Source organism: Opisthorchis viverrini (genome assembly GCF_000715545.1).
Source record: "Opisthorchis viverrini unplaced genomic scaffold opera_v5_59, whole genome shotgun sequence".
In the NCBI taxonomy this organism is placed as follows: domain Eukaryota; kingdom Metazoa; phylum Platyhelminthes; class Trematoda; order Opisthorchiida; family Opisthorchiidae; genus Opisthorchis; species Opisthorchis viverrini.
In genome coordinates, this window is record NW_008751715.1 from 1,905,838 (window position 1) to 1,931,409 (window position 25,572).

A 25,572-nucleotide genomic window follows, 5' to 3' on the forward strand; every position below is an offset into this window, starting at 1 on the left:
AAGAATAGTTTCATTTTAGTTCGCTCACCATAGCCAAGTTTTAGGCCCCTTAGAAATATGGCCCGGGTCTACATTCGGCGCGCAGTTAATTCAAATAAGCTGCAACAAGAAAGGGATAACCGGCCAATTCTACTTTGATTTCACCGGTAAACTTACCAAAACAAGTTTCTGATAATTCTAATAGAGTTTCCTTGATAAATCCTGGGAGCTTGAGTTAAGTACAGAGGGCACAAATCAAAAAGCCACTTTTGTTGTGAAGAAAGGAACATTCAAATTGCTCCACATGAGATTTAGAACTTATTTATTCAGAACTGAAGACAGCCATTCATCAGGAGAGCAGAAGGAATATTTGTTCTGATCGATATTCTTCACTTATCTGTTCGAGAGACTTAAAGGGAGTTGTTTACCACACTGTTACAAGACGTTTCATTGCCACCTTGAACCACAAAGCAAGGAGAATATGACCAAAGGGATAATTGGAAGAGCTGAGTCATCACTAGAATGTGGAAGTTTGTCATGTTAGTTAGGGAATATGACCGAGTTCAAAATGTTCACACAGTGGAGATGAGGTTGAAATGGTCTTCACCGTTCGAGCATGAGCGGAAATGAATATGCCGGCAAAATGGCCAGCTGAGAAGAAATGCTGACTTACACTCACCCCTAGAAAGTACACTAATAAAAGACGGAAACATTTGAATAGTTAATAGGAAGACAGCAACCCAAGATATGTGAAACTGGTCAACTGATAAAGTGTAGATGAGCAGATTCTATCTAAGCTGGAAAGCGAAACCACTGACCATGTGGTAAAGCCACGGCTAATATTCACTGATGGCACAGTAAGAGAACGAAGCATCATTTTGCGAAATTAGTTACTCGAGCGATGTCTCTCAAAGATGGTTGAACAAATATTATATATATATATATATATAGTAATGTATAATATTACATATAGTGTATAATATATAATATATATAAATATATTTGGTGTGCATCTTCGTCAAATAAAGGATAGATAAACATCAAAAATAACAAACAGTCCAACCATTCGCTTGATTTGTTCGCTTCGAATGGCCACATTTATGAAGCAGCCAATCGGCTTTACTAGGCAAACCACGTGTGTATAAGACGTGAGGCCCGTAGCTCAAAACTGGGCCAGTGGCGCAACAGTTTTGGCAGTTGCATGCATTTTCCAATCACGCTACACCCTGGTCCAGTCCAGTTCACTGTTCATGAACAGAGAACCTACAAACGACATGCATGAATGCCTAATCACTAACCATCTAAATGATGTAAGATTTATCCCTGCAAACACGCTAGTGGAAAGTTAAGATGAAGCGGAGCCTGGAACAACGTGATAGATGAGGTTATTTGCGGTGACAGAGTCAATCCATAAGAGGATTCAGCCGATTGGCATCAATGTTCTTTGTGTATTGGAGCATTGTGCTGCCAGTTTTGTTTGTCTCATGGAGTCCCAGGAAAGGGATAGATGTCCAGTTGAGAAATATCGACCAACCAGGATTATACGAAGGTCAAAACTTCATCGTAGAGGTGGACCTCATTTGTCACAACCTCTAGCTTGATAACGCAATATTCACGCGCAAGCTAACGAACAGTCGATTCAAAGGACTAATGAAGACATGCCAAAAAACTCAGAGGTTTCTCATCCACCGTGCGTTAGGCGAAAAAACATGAATGAGGTACCCCGGTCTTAATGAACCCAGACCAACTGAATTAACTTATGTCGCCGGATTCACTGACAATAACCATTGTTGGGGCTTTTATGTCTACAAACATCATGTAACCATTACCCTACAGTGACGACATCGGGAAGATGCCGTCAATTACCTGAAGTGGCCCTTGTAGTACGGGCTTCAGCATTTCTGATATCAACCTCTAGGTTGATTTGGCGTTCATTTGCAAAAAGAAATTTTGTCGAAACTGCACCCAACACATTGATTCATTTTCATTCACACATGAGCCGCAGGCTGTATCACCGTCGAGGCTAGTGCATCTAGAAGAACTACCACCATGAAGTTTAGAAAACAACAAGAATGTCCGGAGTGAAAAATATGGTGACTTAGGCTGAAGAAGTGCACAGACCAATTAGACATGTGACCTCATCTTGCGAGTGTATGCTGAAACTATGAGTGCTCAATGACCGTCCGTATATTATTACTGTTATTATTATTATTATTATTATTATTATTATTATTATCGAGGATATCTTATTACTACAGCTAGTATTGGTGCGGCACATGAATAATTTTATCAAAACCATTTGCTTCGAGTCACAAAGGCGTATATCCTGCTCACCAAATTAACGTCATGGCAGGTGACTCATAGGACTGTTTACCGATGAGTCCCAGTGGGCAGTTGTCAACGGTGAGATGCTAGGGTAGCAGTTAGGCTGAGTAATATGCACATGGTGGGTGACTCCCCCGACGGATGAATCAACATGACAACGCACCCCGAGTTTCATGACAATGGATGCGAAGGTGCATTTCACAGGGATTCATTAAAAATCCCGTCCCCGATGAAGCCTCACGATCCACTCACCAGACAGATAAACCTTTGAGGCCTCAAGCCGGCGGTGGAACATGATAGACATGGGTGACGCAGATAATCATCGACAAGCTATTTCCTGGTTGCGGAACACAGCGCCAAGAAATGGCAGATGTATTTGTAGCAAGAGCAAAATACCCATCACACCCCATGTATGCTGATAACCCCTATCCCTATTTCACTCTTCATGGTTTGAGGCGAAATAACTAACAGGATTAGAAGAACAGGAAGTTATATGTGGGCTAAAACCTGAAGGCACAGCAGTTCAAATGAGCTTCGAACTGATGACAACTGGAGCGAAAGGTGCGCAGCCGTCATGCTTCCACTTCCCAAACTCTTCAAGTTTTGCAAGCATGGGTCCCGCTCTAAAAGATGGTCACTGGTTACTCCCTGGTACCGATTTCCCGTATGCTTTACATTTAGAAAAGATTAAGAGAGGAGCAAAATGAACGGAAAAGTTCGAAATTTGGCTCTGGTACTGCTAAGATTTTGGGGAACGGGATATAAGAGGAGATTAACAAGGAAGAACGCGGCTATTCTTCGGGACCCAGATATCGATTTTGACAGTTCGAGCGGCTCCACGTGCCGACAAATCTGCTTTAAGAGTTTGAGTAAGTAGGGTGAACCAGTGATTTGACCCAGTTAGTGCTAGCCAGTACCCATAGAGAAAATTCTACGGAGTGTTCCATTGGGCCGAACAGTACAGGAAGAAACTGAATATCGCAACGATGCAAATAAACCATCGTAGAACCCGAAAGCACCTAACTAACATAATAATTAATAAGCTACAGGTATGCTGATCCCATACGAAGTACAATTCCGAAATAAATGTAATACGAAGTGATGCAAACATTCTCCTTTTCATGAAGATTGAAGCTAACTCTACTCTGAAAGGCAAGACAAGTTAAGCATTTCAAGGGAAGCATCTCAGAGGATAAGGAAGAGGATACAGAGATAAGACTCGACAGAGGAAAGAAAACTGTATGTCTTGTAGCTCTCTTAAAAGAACCATCAGGAAACATTCATTCCGCATTGTACACACTGCAATCAGGGCGCAAAATAGGTTTTACAACTATGGTGAAGGATTCTTTTGATACTTAAAGTGGATAGCCGCCCAGGAAAGGTCAAAGAACTGCTGAACAATAGGGATAAGACACCTTAATAGTAAAATTAATAAAGTTTCATAAGGGCATCCAGTGATGCATAGAATCTCCATGGTGGTAGCGGGTTACAAGCAGTGGAGGCCAATGACGTATTCGACAGTACACGTATCACAGCAATTCCCATGAGGCCAACAATGAGAAGTGTAAAAATTAGAACCGTGGCTGTCAGCTTTTCACAAAACACACATTCGATCAAACAGGTTTGAAAGGCGAGGTAAAAGTCGGGGCTTACACCTGGTTTCTTCGAAAACATGGGAAAGGCCTAAAAACAGCGACAATCAACCGCCCTCCTCCTGCCTAGTGTGGACATGTGAGCCAACAGTCTACTTAATTATTCAGGGCTATGCGGGTCAGCATCATCAACCGTTTACTCGACGAAGTAGACGACAAACAGGAAAGCGACAGAAACCTTGTCGAGTTCAGCCGGAATGAATAACCTTGGTTGTTCGGAACATGGTTGGTTTAGGGTGGGGACACGTTGAACAAAGGCGTCATGGGTTGTTGTCGTTGTCCTTGTTCATTTGCGATGTTCAAATAATGAGAAACACAAAAACCTCAATGTAATTCGATCCAGCCAGCATTCCTCTCCCGGACAAAACTGGTGGTAACAGGGTCAACAGCATAAGGGCGGGAGAACTGACATCGTTTTGGTACAATGAGACAACAAGATTTGCAGAAAACGAGCGATATGCTGGGTTATCCCACCAGAGCTAAACATGACTACACCATGCACGCAGGGCAGAGAAAGGGACTCGTACTTAGCCAGTGCAATTTAGTCAGTAGGCTGCTTGCGAAGGCGTCCTGTAGTCAGTTAAAAAGCACCCATCCTATAATTACTGAAGCCTTAATCGTTAAAATAACTTAGCAGTTGTGAAAAAAAACTTTTTGTGTGCAGCCGTGATCTTTCAAGAAAATTCCGAATTTTGGAAGACACTCTGAGCTAATACGTTATTTGCTAGTCCAAGAGCGCTGAAAACTAGCGCGAGGGTCATCAGCTGAATACAGACATCTGAGGCGACATACGATTGCAGCGGAAATGTTTATGATGTCATAATCGGCTGACTTCCAGAAAGAGGCTCGGCGTTGATATTTTTTCCAACTGTCTGCAGTCTTGAATAAATCCACTGGGTGGTGTGCAGTGGACAAGGTTCCTCATTTCATCCGACACCAGTACATAAACTGCTAAGGACAGGGGCGAGAACAGAATTTACGCTCAGGAAAATGAATATAAACCTAACCTGATTGGCTATTAGGAATTCAAAAAAGCCCTGTGTTTTGTTAGAAAATCCAAACATGTTGAGGTGTACGCCGGGTACATCGTCAGAACATCCATCTGCATAACGGCCTACCGCACGAACCAGAAAATAATGTAACTTATTGAATGCTGTTTTACTCTTAAGCTATTTACAATTGGAGCACTAGAAATCTTGTTGGACTGCAGTTTTCATGAACAAAGAAGAGGAACCCTGGCGTGGAATGAAGTTATATAAGTGATAACATGCAAATTCGTGTCAGAACGGGTCACCGGAGATTTCCTACGGCACCCAGTCGCAAAACCTTAGTGCATTTTACCATTACACTACTCGTTTATGCAAACTTTCTAATCGAACGCCCAAGTGGGGGGCGCTCACAAACGGACGGGTGATAACCGCTTCAGGAAGAGAAGCACCGCTCTGATCAAATTATGCTTTTCGTTAACAACTCCATTCAGAAAAGTGAAGCTCTTCAGCATGGCAACAACCGAAGTACCCATAAACTGCCATCTATTCTGGGTCACGGTACCAAACTAGAAGTGCAATCAGAGATTCGAATAGGAGCACACGGTCGTAAGATAAACGCCTTCGTATCGGACACTTTTGGCTCTGAGATGATGGGGCTTCAACTCACTCGAACCCAATGACTAAGAGTGTATGCCTCAGCGCCTGCAGATAGTGCAGTCTAGACAAAGCCATAGATCATCTCTATCCCTATCGCCAAATCCGTTCGGGCCAGACAGAAATGCATGACAGAACGAAAGCTGGCGAATAGAGGGAGAAGAAAAATGAGTTATTGGTGTCGAAAACACAGTGCACATTGGGACGTGGCAACCGTGCGCGGACCTCGGTACACCTAAGAAACACGAGGGCGTAATTGATGGGAGAATACGAGCCCAAACTAGGCCGCAGTGCCTCGGCACTTGTCAAGTGGACTATCATTTCACACAGCGACCTGACGTACATGACCAATCGCACAGTAGTTTGGGAACATGGTAACTGGAGACGGTGGGGACATAACGTGCGTGCCCGACGAGGCTGGAAAAGTTGAAGAGCTGGGCCCCTTCTGTTAGGGTAGCTTGTGGAGGGTGAACAGGTAGTTGTCGGGATTCACTGTAGTTAGTACGACGTCGATAAAATATATGATAAAGTATATGGCAGTCGACGCCGTGGGGAATGTTTGTTATCCAAGAAACAAATAGCAACTGCTAGGGAGAAGAACATGATCTAGTCTAATAATAAAAACTTCAAGCCCAATTTTGATATACTGGAAATTCCATAAACGCATTGTGGAGTGCAGGCTCCCTTCTATTCATAGTGTGGAATTAAGCTCTCCGGACAGAGTTCGGAGACTAACCTTAGACGGGGTGGTGAAATTGGAAACTGAGAAACTGGCATCCAAACACACTAAACGCACTGTTTCAGATTTGTAGGCGCGAAGTTGCCTTGGCGTGTGATACTTGGTTATTTTTGCCCGGCTTTTGCCGGTAAAAAAAAAGACGTGTAAATGCGCACTACAAAACAACCTCAGTCGAGAATGCACCCCGCCGACAAAAGGGTTACTCACCTAACATTTCATACCGGGAGGGTTGCTGTAATGGTGCAACTTCATAGGGTGGTGTTGGAATTCGAAGCCTAGAAATGAAAGTTGTTTTATCCCTAGTAGTAATTCTGGCTCACCAATGCATCAAAGAAGAACAGTCGAGACATTTCAGTAGAAATGCAGGTGCATCATGCTGGTTGACGATTTCGTCGGGTAGCACATAACATGTTCTCACCTAAACCGTTGTGCGACAACTACGAGGACAACGTACAGGCGTAAACGAATAAGGCGGGCCGCACCAATCCATCTTGTGATGAATGATTCATCAGACCACTAGATAAAACCAGCACTATGAATAGACAGGTTTGTTCGGCCTCACTATATGACAGGTCATCCATCAACTGATGAGTCAAAACAGCCGAGGTTATCCGACCAATAGATGCGGTCGGCACAGTAAACAAGACGAGTGCAGGCAAGTGTCCGGGGACGACTGACCTCTCCATGACCGTGCATGTGGTTACCGGCACCGGAAAACACGAAACCATGCGCAACCGAAACCACGATTGTGATGGGCAATACCTAACCAGTCTGTGAATTTGCATATGTGAAAATGGTGTAACCACCACATCGAAACCCCACACAGCCTACTGGCCCTTGGTTGCTACAAGAGAAACAGCCCGTGACAAGCTTTGTTGTTGCACACGTTTATCAAATGCAGCATCAAGCACGATCAGGTGGGTGTGAATTTGTGGACGTGTGTGCGAAGACGGAAGGTGGGTTTTAGTTGAAAAACCATGCAATGAGGCTAATTACTAGGCCGATGGAAAAGTTCAGAAAATATCAGTTTGGAAGGAGTATGATTAGGTTGGGACGCATGCAACATAACCAGTAAAATGCCAAAAGATCTGCACCATTTGGTACGGTTCTCCTCACATTACCATGAATTGCTGCGTCCGAAAACAAGGTCTTACAGGCTAATGCGTTAAGGGGAGATACAATATGCATCTACAAATTATTTGTCTCAGTTGAGTCGTCGTTCAGCGTATCCTCTGTCAGTAGCATTACTGGTAAAGTGGAGGATGATAATTTTGAGTACTTGGACGCACGACGGAATGGCCCAGTTCACGTAATTGGTGTTGCAGCTTCGTTGTTTCGAGGTGTTATCCGTCTCAGACGGCATTTTTTGGCTACTACACAGACAAAAAAGGAAATGGATAGCTCGAAATCCACAGGTCTACTCAATGGCAATCGTAAACTAATTTCTCTCAACTTCAAGGCTGCACATTGGGCACCACATTGTCGCAAGTTTAGTATCGTTTGGTCCATGTCTATGTGTGGCAAAAAGCCACAGGAGAGCGTGCACTGGCCATTGGAGGAGTTGGATTTTTCATTTAAGTGGTTATCATAGAGGCTGAGACACAGGAGGACAATATAAAGGGTGGCGTAACTATACAGAATATTCCTTAAACGTGGAAGTTCAGAACTTAAGCGCAACGTACGTCCACCCATACTACGCTTATGGTTTGAGCTCCAGAATGCATTTCAGGAATCATCGTAGAATTCTGAAGCCGCAACCTTCGGAAAAAACGAACAATTCAAGTAAGGATGATTGCCTATCAGAATAGGCTAAACACAATCCAGATGCGGCGGCAAACGTCCCTCAAACACGCCGTTTGTGTCATTCGCACCAGTGTTGACAAGCTCCCCGAGTGGGGCGATTTAGCAGAGGAATGGCTACCAAGATTCATGGAGTGTCTCCTCAGATGCGCAGCTATCTTGCATTTGGTAGCGTAATCTTGCACCTTCATGATCCAAAAAAATGCTATGACCCAGTCGGACCAATAACACTTGGTAATAGTCAGAAAAACAAACCAAAAAAACATCACTATCCGTAGCTGAAGAGGTTTGCGAAGACGTCCACAATTGACACGTGCTTCAAATGTCAACCTGAACAAACAGACCATTGGTCAGGCATCGGAATAGCGACATGTGAGTCGTGAAGACGAGGTCAAACAAGCAGACAGTAAATGGAAAGTTAGCAAACAAAAGACAGAGTTATATACTCTGTGTTGATCAAGATGTCAATCAGACTAGATGACATCCATACATTTGCCGAAGACGTACAACACACCAGACAGAACTAACTCACCTGGTTGTTTGCTCGGCCTTCAGTAAAGAGGACCCGCATGATTTTAAGAGTATCGAATTCGATTTGTAACCATTCCGAGCGTTCTGCCTGGATGGGTTTCGCAGGACACCAAGCTCCAGAGGACTCTTCCTGAGATGCAAATACGACCAAGCTAAAGAAGGAATGAAATAAGGTTGTGTGAACTACATACGGATGAACTTCCTACTAAAACTCACCGTCCACGAAACGGTTACCTATGAAATGAAGAAAATTTCCAGTGTCTAGGCCTGGCGACATACAGCATGCCTCATCCGTAATATGGCCGTGTGCATATGTATAGCACCACAAAGAGATAATTTACCACAATCTTTACCCGAGACATCGTTTTATCGAATCTTCACGACGTACCAGGAACAGGTGTCATATTAATTTGAATAGTCGAGACATTCAAATCATCAGGTTATCAAGTATTGATTGCGTGACGTTATCAGAAGGGCCTTTACACAATCAGACGCTGGATAAAAACCGACATGGTATTTATGCGAACGTAAAGCATGGTTTATTGGCATTTTGTAAACTCGAGTATGCCAAACAAATAATACACTTATACATTTGATGTATAGGTTCTCCATATTTGGTCTGCAGCATTAAAAATAGTCCGGGAAACTCTCGTTCAGGGAGCAATTTATTTCGGTGTGAAAGGTTGATAAGCCCATCCTGTGTCTGTTGAACGAAGCCACAAAGTACGCAATAGGATACCAAAATGATAAGGAGCATGAAAAATTCGACAGCGTGTCCGGTATATTGGTTGATGCTGCCTGTGTGGTTGAAATATCAAGCGCCTGCCCAGCAATGAGTTAATAAACCCAATAAGATGTTGATTTCGAAATATCTTATCTACTGACTGTTGATCAGGCGGCATTTGACCAACCGTCAATAAACGCTATCAGTGTTCAGACATACTACCTATCTGACTTGTCGCATGGTCGGCCACGCCTGATCCCATCATCCCTTCCAAACATCGGTAATCAGAAGCCGCATCAATACACATCACAATACGCTCGTAAGGGGTTCATGGATAAAATAAATGAACCGATTCAAACTGAGTGGGAACGTCCTATAAAATAATGGCATGCACACAGGAAGGGTTTCACATTTTCTGTAGGTCATTGGCTTTAGGTATGACACACTACGGAGCTGGTAAGTCTTGAGTTCGCGCGCTGAATGTGCCATTGCTCTTGAGCAAGATAACGTCCGTAACCAGCAAATAATTTATTTATGTGCAAGCCAGCGAAGAGGACATCAATATCAGTAACAATCCAAACAGGCCTGTATGAGTAATGTTAGGTTCGAATTCCAAAAATCCAGGACATAGGACGAATAAAATCTGCACTGAAACTGGACTTTTGCCTTTGAATTTGGGAAAGCCACTTCACTTCTCGTAAGAGAACGTACGCACGGTTTTTCGACAGCAGAGTTTCCACTTACGTGTGACGCTCTGCACATAAGCAATTGCCATAAAATAAATTTTGTTGCTGGTTCTAGGTCTCTGTGGAGCACGAAGGATACAGTTGCGTTGCGTTAGAGACAAAACACTTCATTCATTCATCGGAAACTGGATTAGATCACCCGTTTACACGAAACAATACGAGAATAAGCGGTTTGTGAAACTCCATTTAGGGGAACTAGTCAGCGTCGTCGTCGTACACAGCTCACAACCGACTAACTGTTGGTACGATGTCTGCACGTCCCACACCGCAAAATACACATTAGGACAGCGGCTAGGAAGGATTTACCCACAGCTGAAGCACTCCAGTTCAACATCAAACTAAACCATTCCGATTCAGCTGACCACCATGAAGAGAGCTGAGTTCACTAGTCCAGAGGACTGAACTTTTTGGTCTATATCATGAATAAGTAAAGTTCAGTGACACTGATGATAGGACTGCGTCGTCAGTTTTCGGTGGATGAAGTTAACAGCATGAGCACGTTGGGGGGCATTCAGTAAACCAGAAACGGTGATGGTGGTATGATGTGAGAACTAGATAGGACACAAAGGGAACGAGAACTTGGCAAACCCAATGAGTGAAAGCGTTTGTGAGAACAAGTGTGCTTGATAAAGTCCACGTCGGAAGTGAGCAACATCAGCGCCCTTTCCCACACAGGTGTTGTCTAGTTGCCAGACGACAACACAAAGGATGTTTGCGGACAGATGTGAGCATTCAACTGGTAAATAGACGAGGCACAGACGCTATGTCTTAGTAACTGGCTGAATGGCAACACTCAGGTCACCCTTGCTGGTGGGACGCCGTAGGCGGTCGACCGTAGACAGCCTACTGAAAGCGCGTATTCAGTTGGCTGAGAATAACGAATCCCAGTTGAGGACAGAATAGTTGCTCATAGACAGGGATAACCTCACCAGTTCAGCTTTTACATTCTACGGTCGAACGTCTCGTCAATTGTACACACATACACCTAGGAGGGGAAGTAACCGAAACTCCTGACGGAATATAGACAATACCAATAGAGACATTTCTAGCACACATTACAAATTATGTATAGCTCCATAAAGAAAACACCATCCCTGAAGGATTAAGTACACAAATATTTGGCAACTTTCTGATCGAATATGGAAAGAGATTCGAAATTCCTTAAGAATTCATCCGTACTAACGAGAAGGTAAACTTTGGGTAGCGCAGCCGGAGAGGCGTCAGGTGGTAGGCGTTGGCATGTCAAAAATGGTTATTTTAACCAGTGGACCGTCCGGACCAATACACGCTGAGATAGCTTAAAACCACCGAATGTTGAACCGCACTGCGACGTTGGCGGCTCCACCCTCGAATGAGGGCGGGAGAGATAGTATGATCATAGTCCCTTAAAAGTTCTCCACAGCTAATCCGACACATGAGTCGTGAGCAAAATTTGGTTTCAGGTGCTGCTTCATATATTTTATGTCACTTCCTATGATCAAGTTTGAGGATGATCTCCTGGTGGTCGTATGCTATAACCCAAACGGGGAAGAATAAGCGTCGCAAGCAGAAAAGTACCGACACAGAAGCGAAAATGACAGACGTCTCACTGGGCGTGAACGAGTGTATGGAAATACGGCACTACCTATCGCAGTTGTAAAATATTGATACAACTGTGATGGGAACAGAATCATGAGATAGCTGTCACTCAAAAGTTGCAGTTTGATAGACTATATATTTTGAAGTCCGCTAGAGTTGGTTCGAAAATATACGTTCTTCAGCGAATGCCAAAGGTATCCAGTGTGCAAGTGCAGTTGCGTCTACTAGACAAGCCTACCACAGACACTGTGAAGACAACAGTAAGATGGTAAAGTTACGAACCAAAGATAAACAGATTTTAGGGAATCACATCAGGAGATCCCGAAGTATCCCTACGAGTTATTTGCAGTGAGTGATCGTGCAAGAACCCCTTTTTATTGAATGTAACTTTAGAACTTAGAAGGTTTAGTACACCGCCATGAAGTAAATATACCTATTCAAAACTAGAAAAACACTGGCAGCTGCTAAGCTATCGTTTTATTCGAATTGTCTTCGAGTTAGCCAGCTGGCATGATGAGCAAGTCCAGCTGTAGCACCCTTTCGATGCCTAACTGCCATGCCACCCGAAGGGAAGCACGACGGCTGGGATACTGCCAATTTGCCCAAGCCTAGACAGGGGAAGTCGAGAGGCAGAAGTCCGGTTCGAACCACAGACCTTCCGGTCAGTAAATTGGTGCTCCAACCGCTGAGCGTGGTAAGCTAGGATATCTTAACAAAACTTGGAAAGTTAATATTTTCTGCGAATGAAAAAGGTCAATGGATGTGCAAGTTTGGAAAGCATCCGTATCGACTGAAGTTTCTATTAAACGAACAGTACTCAACCAATGGAAAAATAGGGGCAGGGAGAGAGGCAACCATTGTGGAATATTATGTGGTTACGAACCAGTTAGTTGAGGATGTTCATTGTAAGACTGCAAGGAGATCCTAACGAGAATGTCTCCTGATGACACTTTCACGGCAGGCTCATTCTTATCTATGAGTCTACAAGTGCATCTTGAGCACCTTTTACCTCTAGACCGTCGTGTGTTTAAATGGGATAGTCTGCGAAGTTCCAGGTAAGAGGTCAAACTCAGAATGCCGAATTACATAATTATCCATTGACCAACAGGATGACAAATAAATAACTAAAAAAAAGTTAGCACTTGAGAAGTGTCAATATTTTCACCAAACGACTGACAATGTTTCTAAAACAGATATTCCTAAGATTGTGTCCGACATTTGTATGTGCGCCTTCTGTGTCAACTTGTCAAGAGCTTGTTGTAATATGACTGATGGGATGGTACCTAAAGTGAGGATATTAAGTATGTCTGTCAAGTTACTGATGAAACCTACTGATAACTTAACATCTTTCCGCTTGACAATGGAACCGGGAGTCAGCTGTGCCGAAGTCTAAACAGGCAGGCAGGTACACGATATCACAGGTTATTTTGACCTCAGGGACAAAGTGACCAGGAAATCGCACACATACACAAAACGAGCAAATTCGTGAGGAGGGATCGAAAAAGACAAGAAAATGGATGAAACAGAAAAACATCATGCGGTTTACAGCTAGTCAAACGCGTTAGTGACAATGATTTCAAGGTTGAACGCAGATTTTACACATATTCAGCAATCTGGGCAATGAAACCTGGGAAAAGAAGGCTCTTATTGACCAATCCTATTATTGATTGGCCCAAGTTACTCAACGTCTTTGCAACTGCAGGTGAACCATATCTTTGTAAGTAACATATAGTCTCTATGTAACCACAAAAAGCATGAGTGAATCCGAAAAACACCGGAGAAACTACGAAGGCAGATTACTTTTGTTTTCTTCAAGCCTTTTAAACCCTTTTCCAGATAGGAAGATACCCGAAAAGTCTCTACGAGTGCTCCACCTTAATGGACAATACGTCATCACATTCTAATACGATTCTCCTGCTTACCACGACCAGGTTAATAATGAACGTGGTGAAATCGCTCCCACCAAAGAGAGTAACTTCAACAATGTGAGCTGACTAGACGTAAATAAAACGGCACTGAAGAACTTAACTACAAGGATTGAGAACACGGGATTTTTGGTCAAATCAACAGATGTAGGAAGAAAAACGGGCAAACTGTTACTTATGGATTGCGTGGAATTTTCATTGACGAACTGTTGACATAAAACAAGCTCGGCTAGGACGAAACTGTCAAGTTTTTCGACGCAGACAAATGTACGGATATGCAGACGGTCTGACCTCTGATTGCGCCACAGCATGTTAGTGAGGATGAATGTGCGGGTGTTTTTAGCATGGAAACAGGAGGCCTAATGGTACAGTACTAGCTGTCAGATCTTGATGAGTCTCCGAAGGCTAGACAATACAAACACCACCTTTAAGAATGAAGCGACAACTGACACATGTTGCACCTTTCAGCTGCTGCTCTTTGGTAGCAGAAAACGGCACATTTTTTCTGCTAAATTCCAGGGCAACCAGTTGGAGTACGGTAACAGAAAAGTTAGTGACTTGCTACGATAAGTGCACAACCATTATTCACCCCAATTTACACGACGACGAATTACAATTCTCAGGGCAAATAATTATATGATCGTTCAGCTGTAACACCCTTTCGGTTCCTAGCTGCCATGCCACCTGAAGGAAGTACGAGCGCTGGTATACTTCCAGGTTGCTCAAGCCTAGACAGGGGAAGTTGAGATGCATAGGTCAGGTTCGAAACAGAGACCTTCCGGTCAGTAAACTCGCGCCCTAACCACTGATCCATCTCGCCCGCACCGCTTTGAACAGCCAATACAAACACCGCGTAAACCGATTATACACGGAAGATATACTGACAGGCAAGTAATCCCTCTAGCGAGCGAATTGGTCCTTCCTTATTTTCTCTGAAAAAAACTCTACTCATTGTCACTATTTTCTTCAGCAACACTAGTTTGTTATTTCTGTCAGTCACTTTCGATGAAGTCTACGTAATAATTCATTCCGGAGAGAATTCCAATTATGGGAGACAATGGAGACAAACGACTCACCATTCCCGCACGACTCAGAGAATTCTAACTATGAATACAGTTCGAAGGGGTTGCGATCATCCTGTCCAACGGTCGAACAGTAATTCAGATAAGAGGGCGAACAGTGGTTGGTCCACTTACAACGATAGCAAAAGAACTACGCGCTGCATAGAAGACTCAGACTTAGCTAATCAGTGGGAGTTCTGCACTAGATGCTTCCTTATACAGTCATGTCTTTGGGATCTCCAACATATCGTTGACTTTATGAGGCCACCAAGGACAGCAGACTCATGATGTGAACACTTTTCGCTGTCTATAAGATGTTTGTTTTCGAGTATATACACTCTTATTCATATTCACAAACTGTTGGATTAGCAGAAAGTTCCTCCGCTCAACGGGAAAACCTAACGCTCGGAGTAAAAAAATTCAGAAACTAAGTCGGGGTATACTTGTGTGAAAAGTATGTTCTTGAAAGGCCCAAATCAATACCGAAAAGTTGTACGTTGCTTTGTTGGGACAAATTCTAAAGCAAGATGAAAGGCCCATTTCAAGAAAAGGGTTAGCTGACAAATTTTGTTTAAAGTATTTAGCTAAGGAGGTAAAAAAAACAACGACGAGGAAAACCCGTAAAACTAACCCGAAATTCGTATAGTGACTTGAACCACCAGATAAATATATGGTGCACTGGAATACAAATCCTTCACAAGCTGTGTACCTTGAAGGGCTAAGTTTTAGTTTGTTAGAAACCCAATAGCGGGCTGAAGAAGATAAACAGGTTAACAAATCAACCTACAAGAACTTTCGGGGAAACCCGAAGGAGCGATTTGTGACGCACAAAAGCTTCGAAAACTGTCGTGCTTCTTCACAAAAGCATGTGATTAATGGGACGGTGATCTGAATGGGCAAATACAACCGTGTTTGTGGACCTTCGTTAGCAGAACGTTGTTTTTGTTAGTATCGTTCCTCTCCAGTTTTTGGTCATAATTAGGAAAAACAATTTGTCCAATTATCAATAACAAGCAGGCGGGAATGAAATGATTCACCGCAGGTTCACAAGAGTTGCTGTTCTGCTCTGCTTTCGAGTATTCGAAGTAGAATGGAACACGAAGAGGACACAAAGAAGGGGAATCCGATTGGAATCGATTAGGAGTTCCAATTCGAAGGCCTAAGTAATGTGTTCAGGAAAATTCGGAAACAGCAAAAAGTGCGTACGGCTGGGACGATTGAAATTTGCCGCTTTACGTACATCGGACAACAAACGACAACTGTCTCAATGAATAAAGGAAGCATTTTAAGTGGGTAACGTTCTCATACGGTTCACGCCGGGCTATGATTAGTTGCAATGAATAAGAGTCTTCCAAACAAGCGTTCCAGAAACAGAGACCACTCTTTACATTAAGACCAGTTAGGTCTGGTCCCAAAATATGTATTGGAATCGGTAACCATCACAGGCCCTGATCTTTAGCCCCATCCTCCCACACACAAAAAAGACCTTAGGTATTTCTGAGATGCAGATTGCCCTTCCGTCAAAAATCCAGTCGAGAAGCTAACGAACTGGATTTCCTTATACCATCATAAGCAATGGTTCCCATAAACCGTGCACACCGATCGAAGAGTTCCAAAAGCGCACCATAACCTGACCACACAGTTGTTCGCTTCCACAATACAGACCATCATGAGTAGCAGCCAGGCTCCATGAGGAAATATTTTGTAGATCTTCTAAAGATCCTTCCAAATGCTAAGGCCCTCCCAGTAATTCTGAGAAGATTCCGTTATTAATTGGTTTCTCAGGTGGTCTCTTAGGAGGACAAGTGTTTTTTTGATAAGTTAATTCCTCAAGTGAACCGAAAATTAGCCGTGGTCGGCGTTTTTGCCGATCAGGCCTCCGTATAGTGGTTAAACCTGAAGATTGAAGAGGACTTGGCTGCGGATATTAGGAACAAATTGCGACTAATTTTGCCGGAATCTGAAGCAACGTTACGGTTTGCCTTCGACGGCCGATGCAATTACGTTTTCCTGAGTGGAAAAATTCTTGAGGCTGGTGCACGTTGTCACCAGCCTCAAACTAGATTGTCTAGCAATCTAGTTGACAGAAACTCAGTAAATACACAAACGTTTGTTTCAGAGCTTCTGAAATTGAAAAACTGCAGTAGTCTTCCCGTTAGCCACTCCATACGATGCTGTGAGATTTACGTTGGAACTGATACCTTTTGAAATCACACCATTCGACGTGCTCTTCCAGACGCGAACTCCCTAACAAAAACCAGAAAGCAAAACTATCCCACTGGGTCTTAGTAAATTCCTGTGCTATCTTTGTATTTGACTAGATGTGCAGCAGCAAATTTATTACTGATGCGGTTGGAGGTTCCAAATTCGACTCCATCCAGAGACAATCGGAAAAGATGAACCGTAATCGGTCTTTCCCAGGCTAGCTACAGACATCAATCAATGCTTTGATGAACCAAGAAGTGGCTAGTTTTGAAGAGTGATCGTTCCGGGAGGAGACGATGCTAATGGTATCGAGAAGTATACAAAACACAGAACCTCAAGTCATTAAAAGTAGCTAAAATGTGGGGTAATGTCCTCCAATAGGTAAAATATGAGTGGTTGCTGGAATTTCGAATCTCACAGTGAGTGTGAGAAGCAGTTATCCTCTGTGAAGAAACCGCCATCTGAGGGTTCTATCTTTGGTTAACCTTCGACGATTAGTCCAACGCTGAATCCCCTCCTAGATCGGCTCCTATAAAATACCACTTGTGGTCCGCCCCTAGGTACTTTTCCTCAAAAAGAATAGAAATCCACCAAACATGATAACCTACGGACTAACCGGGTATCAGGATAGTGACCAAAACATAGAAATCATATTCCTGGTAAGTTGGTAGATTCGGTTAATCTCAGTTAATGGTTCAGATCATAGGTAGCTACCAATGTGAAATTACAATGACAGCCTTTTGACAGAGTGGCGATTTATGTCTCTTACTCAGGGTACCACTATCATCCAAACCAAAATTTCGTGGAGTTTCAAGGTGAAAATGTAATTGAGTAAACCCGGTCCAAGAATCTCGGACAACCCCAGCAGCAACCCCCTTCTTTGCTAACAGCAGCACCAAGAAAGTAAAGTGCTGCTACTTTAGGTAACCAAACAAGCGACAAAAGCGGGTCTAAATCCCAATAATCAAATTACGCAACAAATTGCTAGCCGCGATCGGTAGTCTCGACTTTATTTATGCCTTTTCTGAAGATGACGGAAAGGATTATCGCAAACGTGGGGACAAATGGAACTGGTAATCTAGGGAGTGAGATGTTGAAACTTTGCGTAGTCGGAGCTGTCTTGATGGAGTGCATAAGACTTCGTGGGAGATTCCGGACAAAGCACAATCGTTCCACTATCGTCCTTTGCAAGAAGCTAAAAATTTTAGTGTGTGGAGAAGTAACTAGAGTGACCATCAATCGTGTGTAATACCCATGGCGAAAACGTCATGAGTTAGGCATGTAGTCTCTATGACCTTGCTAGAACCACGTTTCTTGTGCTTTGTATCCGGAAGCGGTGTTACTGGGTCTGATTGTACGAGCATGCTTATAAGCATATATATTGGTCAGGATGGCTCTAGGAACCCAGACCTATATGAGCCAATTTGTGGGCAAATTACAGCGCGTGGGCTGCTCTACATCACTCTGGCCAGAAATGCCACACTAGCGTGACAGATTGTTAGAGCATTCGTGCTAGTGCAGTAGTTTTCGTTGACAGCCTTGATATGAGGCAGTCGTTTGGAGGGATTTGAGAGGACAGATAGATTAGTGCTTCACAAGATTCCACGCCTCACCACATTATTACTGAGAATTCCAGGAGAGGGTCAACCCTGTTTACATCATCAACGATAGTGGTCCCTCAAAGAGTGATGATTTGAACGGTCCTCAGTGATTGGTTTTCATCCGTGAGGAATTATTGTATTTGTTCAGAGAAGAACCCAAATATCACGGCTAAGCAGGTGAGCATTTGCACTATGGTAAACGGAAATCAGAAAGCGGTAATGCCAAAACAACGAAACCCTCAGTGTGAAGACTGATCTGCACAACGTGTGCTCATATGGTGTATGAGTCTTGAAATTCATTCAGTCGCATTCTGTTCATTGTGAGGAAATGGGTGATTTCGCTGTTTTTTATTGTCTGAGACAATGGAGCCTGTCATTAAAATAACAATGCAAGTGTTTGTTGTTCTAATTTTCAACTGTCGCTAGTAGCGGGAAATCATACTTTCCCTAGACGAAGTGAAAATCGGGTAAGATATCAAATAAACCTAAATTATGATTTACTACGGTGAACATCCATTGTGTACCGGTAAAAAATATGGCCGATTACATAAACCTATATGACATATTTTCAGATGGATGAAAAAAGATGGGCAGATAAAGTTACCGCGACAACATATCGCTTGAATGAACGCTGTCTCCAATGCCCAGCGGGCAGACTAGACGAAGCGGATTAACCGTGGGCTGGAATATCCGCGTGTATCCATGTCATTCAGTTTTTCCTAAAGAACGATCGAGCCAGGCAAATGAATTTATCCCGCATAGTCGCCGCAAAACACTAGACTTAAATGTGTGTGCATACGTGCCAAGGTAGACACAAGGCACAATGGAAATGCAACAGTGGAAGAAGCCATTCTAGCGTAATTCGTGAGAGATGGGAAATCGGCCCCAGGCAAGTGCAGAGCACAGTTGGTGTCGACAGCTGGTCGTGATAATGAGCGCTCGCTTTCATTCAGTGTGCAATTTACTGACCAGTCAACCAAATGATGCAGCACAGGTGATAGTCGTGGACGGAGGATAGTTGTGTGGTGAAGCCACCACTTGCGGAGGCACAGATTACGATACAGTGTGGGGATGCATGTGTTGATGCAACCTCTTTATGTAAAGATAATAATGTGAATTTTTTGTGACCTTGTACCTGGGGTGTGGAATAACACAACACAGTGTATTCACCTGTTCGGAAAACGTTGAGCAGGATTCAAAGCAGGAGATACGGTATGGTGGATTTAGTACAAAATCGACATCCATGAGCTGGAAGTATTTCGATACAACAGGTTCAAACACTCCTGAAACACAAGCTAAGGGTTTCATCTTTAAAAATCATCGTTCAATCATCTTGTCAGCCTCTCAAGAGTATGACAAAGAGAATTCCTCCTCACAGGCCGACCACTAGATAGGGGAATTTTACTAGTACGTATTAATTCACTGGCTTTTAGATGAGCACAGCGAACAGTTACAGGGCGGGACTGCACAGGATAATTGTTGTCTATGTGTTAGGCGGGAATCCACGCGGATCCCACTATACCGCACGTCTTTAGGCGCTGCTACGGCCGAGAAGCCTGGCTCGCTCGAGGTTGGCCCAAAATTCGGGACGCTTGCCGGTCCGGCATCAAGACGAGACCTGATTGGTCAACAATCTGGACCCAACAGCCAATCATGACCCAGTATTGGCCGAATGCCGGTTGCCAATGGAGCTCCAGAACGCGTCAGAAATTCCAGAAAGTTATAGCCGCTTACGCTATATATACGAAGCGCTGTACAACTGTTCCTGATTTCGTTTTGGGCGTTAATAGACCTTTTGCACCTTTGGTGTTTGTTTTGACGTGAACGCTAGTTTGGAAGGCTCAGACCGAGAACTAAGCTGAGGAAAATACCGTTACAACACTATGGTGCTATATCATACTTATTGAGATAAACGCAAGAGCATCCATCGGAGTCGCAGCCTGCTTATCGACCAAAATACGACCAAAAACACATCATACAACATCTGCACGAAGACACAACCTTGGAGCAGCCTAATAGTTGTGGATTTATCTGCTTCTCAAAACCTGCGGAATGTGTAAGTCACGCACTCTGTACATTGCGAGCAAACAACCTACGCCGTATGAAACAGGTCCATTTCGCAACCAAGAAGGGATCTTGTTTGTGTCCGCAGACACATTTCGATTTTATTCACATCTTATGTATGATAACAACTGTCATGCAACGGCTGATTTCTAGTATTTGTTTTCAACTGTCTGGCTTATGTGAGATTCAGAGACAAGTTCATAAGTTGCTCAGAAATGAGTTCTGAACTATTCGAGAAAATGGCACTAAGGAAACCAATACAAAGTCAAAAAGGTGGAGGGTGTCAGTCCACCCACATGCGTTTGTCAAAAAGAACAGTAGTACAAGTAGTGGTAGCAATAATAACAATTACGCACAGTGCGAGAAATGTTCCCAACTCAGTTTCACAGGAAGGTACACTATGACCCATCGGTATAAATTCAGGACGAATTACTCAAACCAACTGGCGGTAATCCGAACCGCATCAACAGTTAGGACAAAGATATTCTTCGGTAGAAATTTACTATCAGTATCAATGGTTTATTTGGCAGTCCAACAAAGAACAGGACACGAAACAATCATGAGTGACAGGTAGCTTTTGATGAAACACAAACTAGCAGACAAAAGTTGAACAGGAACTGTCAGCTCTTCACTATTCATTGGCCTTCAGTTTATTTCGAACTTCGGAATGATGAAGAAGTGGGTCACACCGTATATGGAGCCTATGGATCATTCAAGGGGTCTCTTGAACAAGATAGAGATAAAAGATGGCAAAACACTTTCATCAAAGCTGTCGCCGTCAGAAAACATCAGCCCTGCTCCAGTAAAATGGTTCGGTGACATTGGAGACAAAATCTCGAGTCCGAAATGTATCGGTCTCTTGGAATTGCACTAAGTGGGACGTGGGCCATCCGATTTCTCAACTTCATAATCAGTCGACACAAGCGCCTCGTTGAACGTAACGATTCACCCATTCCCTCAAACACAACTGACGTTACTGATACGATGACAGCTCCAGATAGCTCGGGTATAAAATCCAAAATAAAAAGTAACCTTTGATACCGCTTACCTTATCAGCACTCAAGATCCTGATTACATGCGATCACATTCTTGAAAATACCTATCACACGGAGCTTTTGTTCAGCCACAAAAAACTCAGAACTTCACAGTATCTGATGAATGAGCCTGTTTAAAATCAGCGCTGCCGTAAAAACAGTGTGCGCATTGAGTTTTTCTACAACTATTGAAAGGCTAAAGTACGGCTTCAGACATATGTTCACATCACAATACACCGCTCTGATCTTCAGAGATAACGAAATCATCCAGTCGATGCAGTACACTGGTACCGCCTGTTTATTGAGTGGTCATCGAACTGCTGAGTTATTTATCGACTTAAGAAGTTGACAGCGAAAACATGAATAGATCAATAAAACTACCCCATGGGACAATAAGTACCGCGTATGAAAGCGTAAAAATAAACTCTAGACGTGATTCGCAGAGGTAGAATTGCCATTTGTTATTCATAAACTGTAGGCAATCTACCGAAACAGAATACGAGGACAAAATACATATAGCTCTCACATCGTGAGATTGGGATCGGTTGGATTACCCTTATGTCGCCGTCACGTTTCGTTTGCGAATTGCGTCATCTGCGCTTCGCAGCTGGCTCAAAAACATAAATGTGCAACAGATACAATAACTACATGTTCTTGTTCCTTGTCCGTTCACCTAGAAACCTGATTTGATAAACAAACTAGGTTAATTTTCTGAACGTTGCAAAGGACAATTCTCTTCCTCAGATCAAAATGAGTGACGACAGAGACGAGCAATTTTTCTGGCTGGTTTATTAACCTAGCCTGAAAAGTTGGTTGGAAGGTTTGAGGACCAATTGGGTGTACATCACTGTTCCGAGTTTTGTCACCGGAACTCTGGGCTACACAATAGCGATCAAAGGACACAGCCACGCAGGTGAGTGATCTAGCGAGGTGCTGATGCCTGTTAATGTCAACAGAGGTTGATCGCTCACTGATTGTGTTGAACAGGGGGCATTATAATTAGTACCATGCCAGAAGCCTAGTAATCTGCTAAAGAGCATCATCCGGATAGCTGTGCCACCCTCGAAATTGATATTTGAGACATTGACCAAGCTCCAAAACCATTTCTATCAAATCAGGCCCGAAGTTTCGGTCGTTGAGAAAGCCCAACTCGTGGGATGTAAGACGAGTGAAAGCAAGGATTCACCGGGGCAGACGTAACAATTCCAAGTCAGTTCAACTAATGGAAAGCATATACCCAGCAAGAGATACGTGAAAGTTTTGGGCAACCGAAATGGAATGAGGGTAGCAGAACCATCGGTTCACGAGAATACATGGAGAAAGCAAACTGGAATACTGAGGATACGCTCCGGGAAGATCAGATGCTGCGGCAAATTCCCGATGGCTTTCTGCACAGAAGTGCCCGACACCTCAAGGAAAGAAAGTCTGACATGCCAGAAGGCTTGTGGCTAAGGAGCCCTAACCAACGGGAAGTTGTGGTAATCTAACAGTCAGGATCTACGAAGTGCAACGGGATTGACGGTGGCTAACAGATGTACGCTCTGCCAAATCTATACAACCACCTTTTCAGTTTCCGTGGCGGTCGAAAATTTTGCGGAACCCATGCACAGCAAGTACGCCATGAAATACGGATACCAACTTTTACAGGTACAAATTGTTTCAACAGCTGTAGTGTATTGATTCAGACAGATGATTCATTTCCGAGTTCACTCCGCTCTTCACCCGACAAGTATGTAACACAGGGAATCCCAGAACTACTACCATTACAACGAAGTCTAGGTCCAGAAACCCAGAACGTCAAACGACATACACGACCGCTCACACGGAGTAAACCACACAAGCCTTCGTGCTGCAAACGAAAACAGTAAGAAAGCGACAGTAACACAAGAGAGGACCATACATGTCAAATCTGACAAGAATCATAAGTGCGACATAGCTAAGCATCACGCAATCGTGCACTTGTTCACTTCATTTATTCGCCACTCAACTGTTTGGCGACTGACGCGCGTACATTCCGTGCTGGAATAGAGAGTGAGAACTATGGGAGGGACACTTTGACAGACCCAAGACACTGCGTTTACGTGACATTGAAACAGTTGACACTTGGAGCTGACAGTCGTCACAGCCGAAGAGTAGAACAGAACGGAGCGCTGCTTGATTCACTGAAAGTGAAAGCTGTAGAGATTACGCGGAAAACTCGTCATGAGTCGAGGAAAGAATAGACACTATTATTGAAGGTTGAAAGAGGTGTTCTCAAGAGTAGAATAAGAGTACATTGAAGAAAGATTGCTCCTTTGTACCGACAGTCTTCAGCAAAGAGGATGGGAAAGCCGTGACTGAGATTACTTGTAGTTGGTACTCGGTGACAGTAAGCCCACTTCAAATATACACATTCAGAGTGAGGAATCAATCAACCCGAAGAGATAGACACAGACACTCATTTCAACTATATTGCAGAGAATTTGGTATCTATGAAACGACCAGAACTGTGAAACACGACCGTCAATTAATGCATAGTCAAGAAAACAGGAGTAAACAGTCGAACCACAGTGTATTTCCCTAAAATATCGGGTTTTAATGCAGTTCGGCAGATGATGGACATTTCAGTCTAACAGATGAACGCAGTCTATTGAGAGAAAAACAGGGCGAAAACAGTTAACCCACATCTTATCTGGTTGTCAATGGGAGGTCCGAAAGTAAGCACAGTTTCGAAGTGTCAAGACAGGCACGCTTGTCAAACTTCGCACAGACATGTGCTAGGGCCACAGCTGTCAATGTGCGATCGTATTTTCGGACATTCGGAACTGGATAGACGAGTAAGCAGGATGGCGAGAGGTACTATCAGGCACTGTACGATTTTCCACTACGAAAAAGGATGCGGGTTTTTGCGAGAAATAGGATTTATTAGACTGTCAATCCAGGAATGGCTATCGTTTATTATTGTTGGCTGACGGGTTAACATTGGGTTAGGAAGGTGGCGCAGACCAAAGGAACGTTGAGAAGTTGTATACATACACGTACGAGTGTCCGAAATTGCACTATCAGGCAAGAAACAATAGGTTTCGCTATACTGGGCAGAATCATCCGTAAATGTGGTTGGGCTGTAGGCGAACAGTGAACTTCTCAGTACTGGCAGCAGCATCTGAGCCGAACGAACATGAACAAATGATAAGTATGAATAACAAAAGTAAACGATAGATTCTTCAGGTTCACATCCTTTTGTTGGGACAGCTTTATGGCCTCGATATAACGGGTGGGTAATAGCAACAAATCTTCTAGTCATATTAGGTTTGATGGTTTCCGAAGACGAAGCCAGTGAAACGGTCCTCAGTGCTCAAGAGTACCACCAAGTATTCATATCTGTGTAAGATGTATGACGCAATTACCCATGTCGGAAGCAGTTGACAGTACTACGCACCAAGGTTTTTGTGAGTTATCAGGTTAGATTCGTTTAGAACGTTCAAAACCAGGGATTTGGTTTTTCATTTAGAAACTGGTTACAAAAAGAGTTCACAAACATAGTGTGGACACTTTCGTTGCGTTCTGTTGCGTTTCAGAAAGTAGCTTTTCAAGAATCGATCAGTGCACTGAAAACTCAAGCTTAAGGTCGTCTAGTTGTCAGCATCTGAAGTCACCGGCTGGTGGAGGACAATTAAACTTGCTTTCGAAAAAGTTTGGTGACAATCGGTAGATTTATTGCTGGGCAACGTTTCGCTTTTGACACAAAAGCTTCGTCAGGCCAAGTGACCAGGTTCCGAGGTTGATCGAGATTTAAGGTGGAATGAGAACCAATCAGCTAAGTCAAGCTGTTGGGTGTCGGCCGAGGGATTTTTAGTGTGTTAGAGTGGTTGAACAAGTGTTGGGTTGGTGGGGAAACCTACATGTGTTTGGGTCCTGCCTAGGGTCTAGTTCTTCTGGTTCGGTTCATTTGATGGTTCCTCTTGAACTTCGTTTGAACCTTCTGT

The 25,572-nt window shown here is 43.5% G+C and overlaps 2 protein-coding genes across 2 annotated transcripts in view; one reads left to right on the top strand and one right to left on the bottom strand.

Moving 5' to 3' along the window:
• T265_13359 (hypothetical protein) overlaps positions 1 to 25,572 on the bottom strand; it is a gene marked incomplete at both ends in the record, with an annotated part of 97,144 nt that overhangs the window by 36,793 nt on the left and 34,779 nt on the right. The window contains 3 exons of the mRNA XM_009168499.1: positions 6,546 to 6,613; positions 6,659 to 6,756; positions 8,671 to 8,821. Of these exons, the coding sequence (XP_009166763.1) occupies positions 6,546 to 6,613; positions 6,659 to 6,756; positions 8,671 to 8,821 (317 nt within the window). The remainder of the gene's footprint in view (positions 1 to 6,545; positions 6,614 to 6,658; positions 6,757 to 8,670; positions 8,822 to 25,572) is intronic.
• Positions 12,274 to 13,706, top strand: T265_03897 (hypothetical protein; the record flags this gene model as incomplete). The annotated part of the gene is made up of 2 exons (XM_009168489.1): positions 12,274 to 12,411; positions 13,554 to 13,706. 2 exons carry the CDS (start codon positions 12,274 to 12,276, stop codon positions 13,704 to 13,706), a joined length of 291 nt encoding a protein of 96 aa, XP_009166753.1.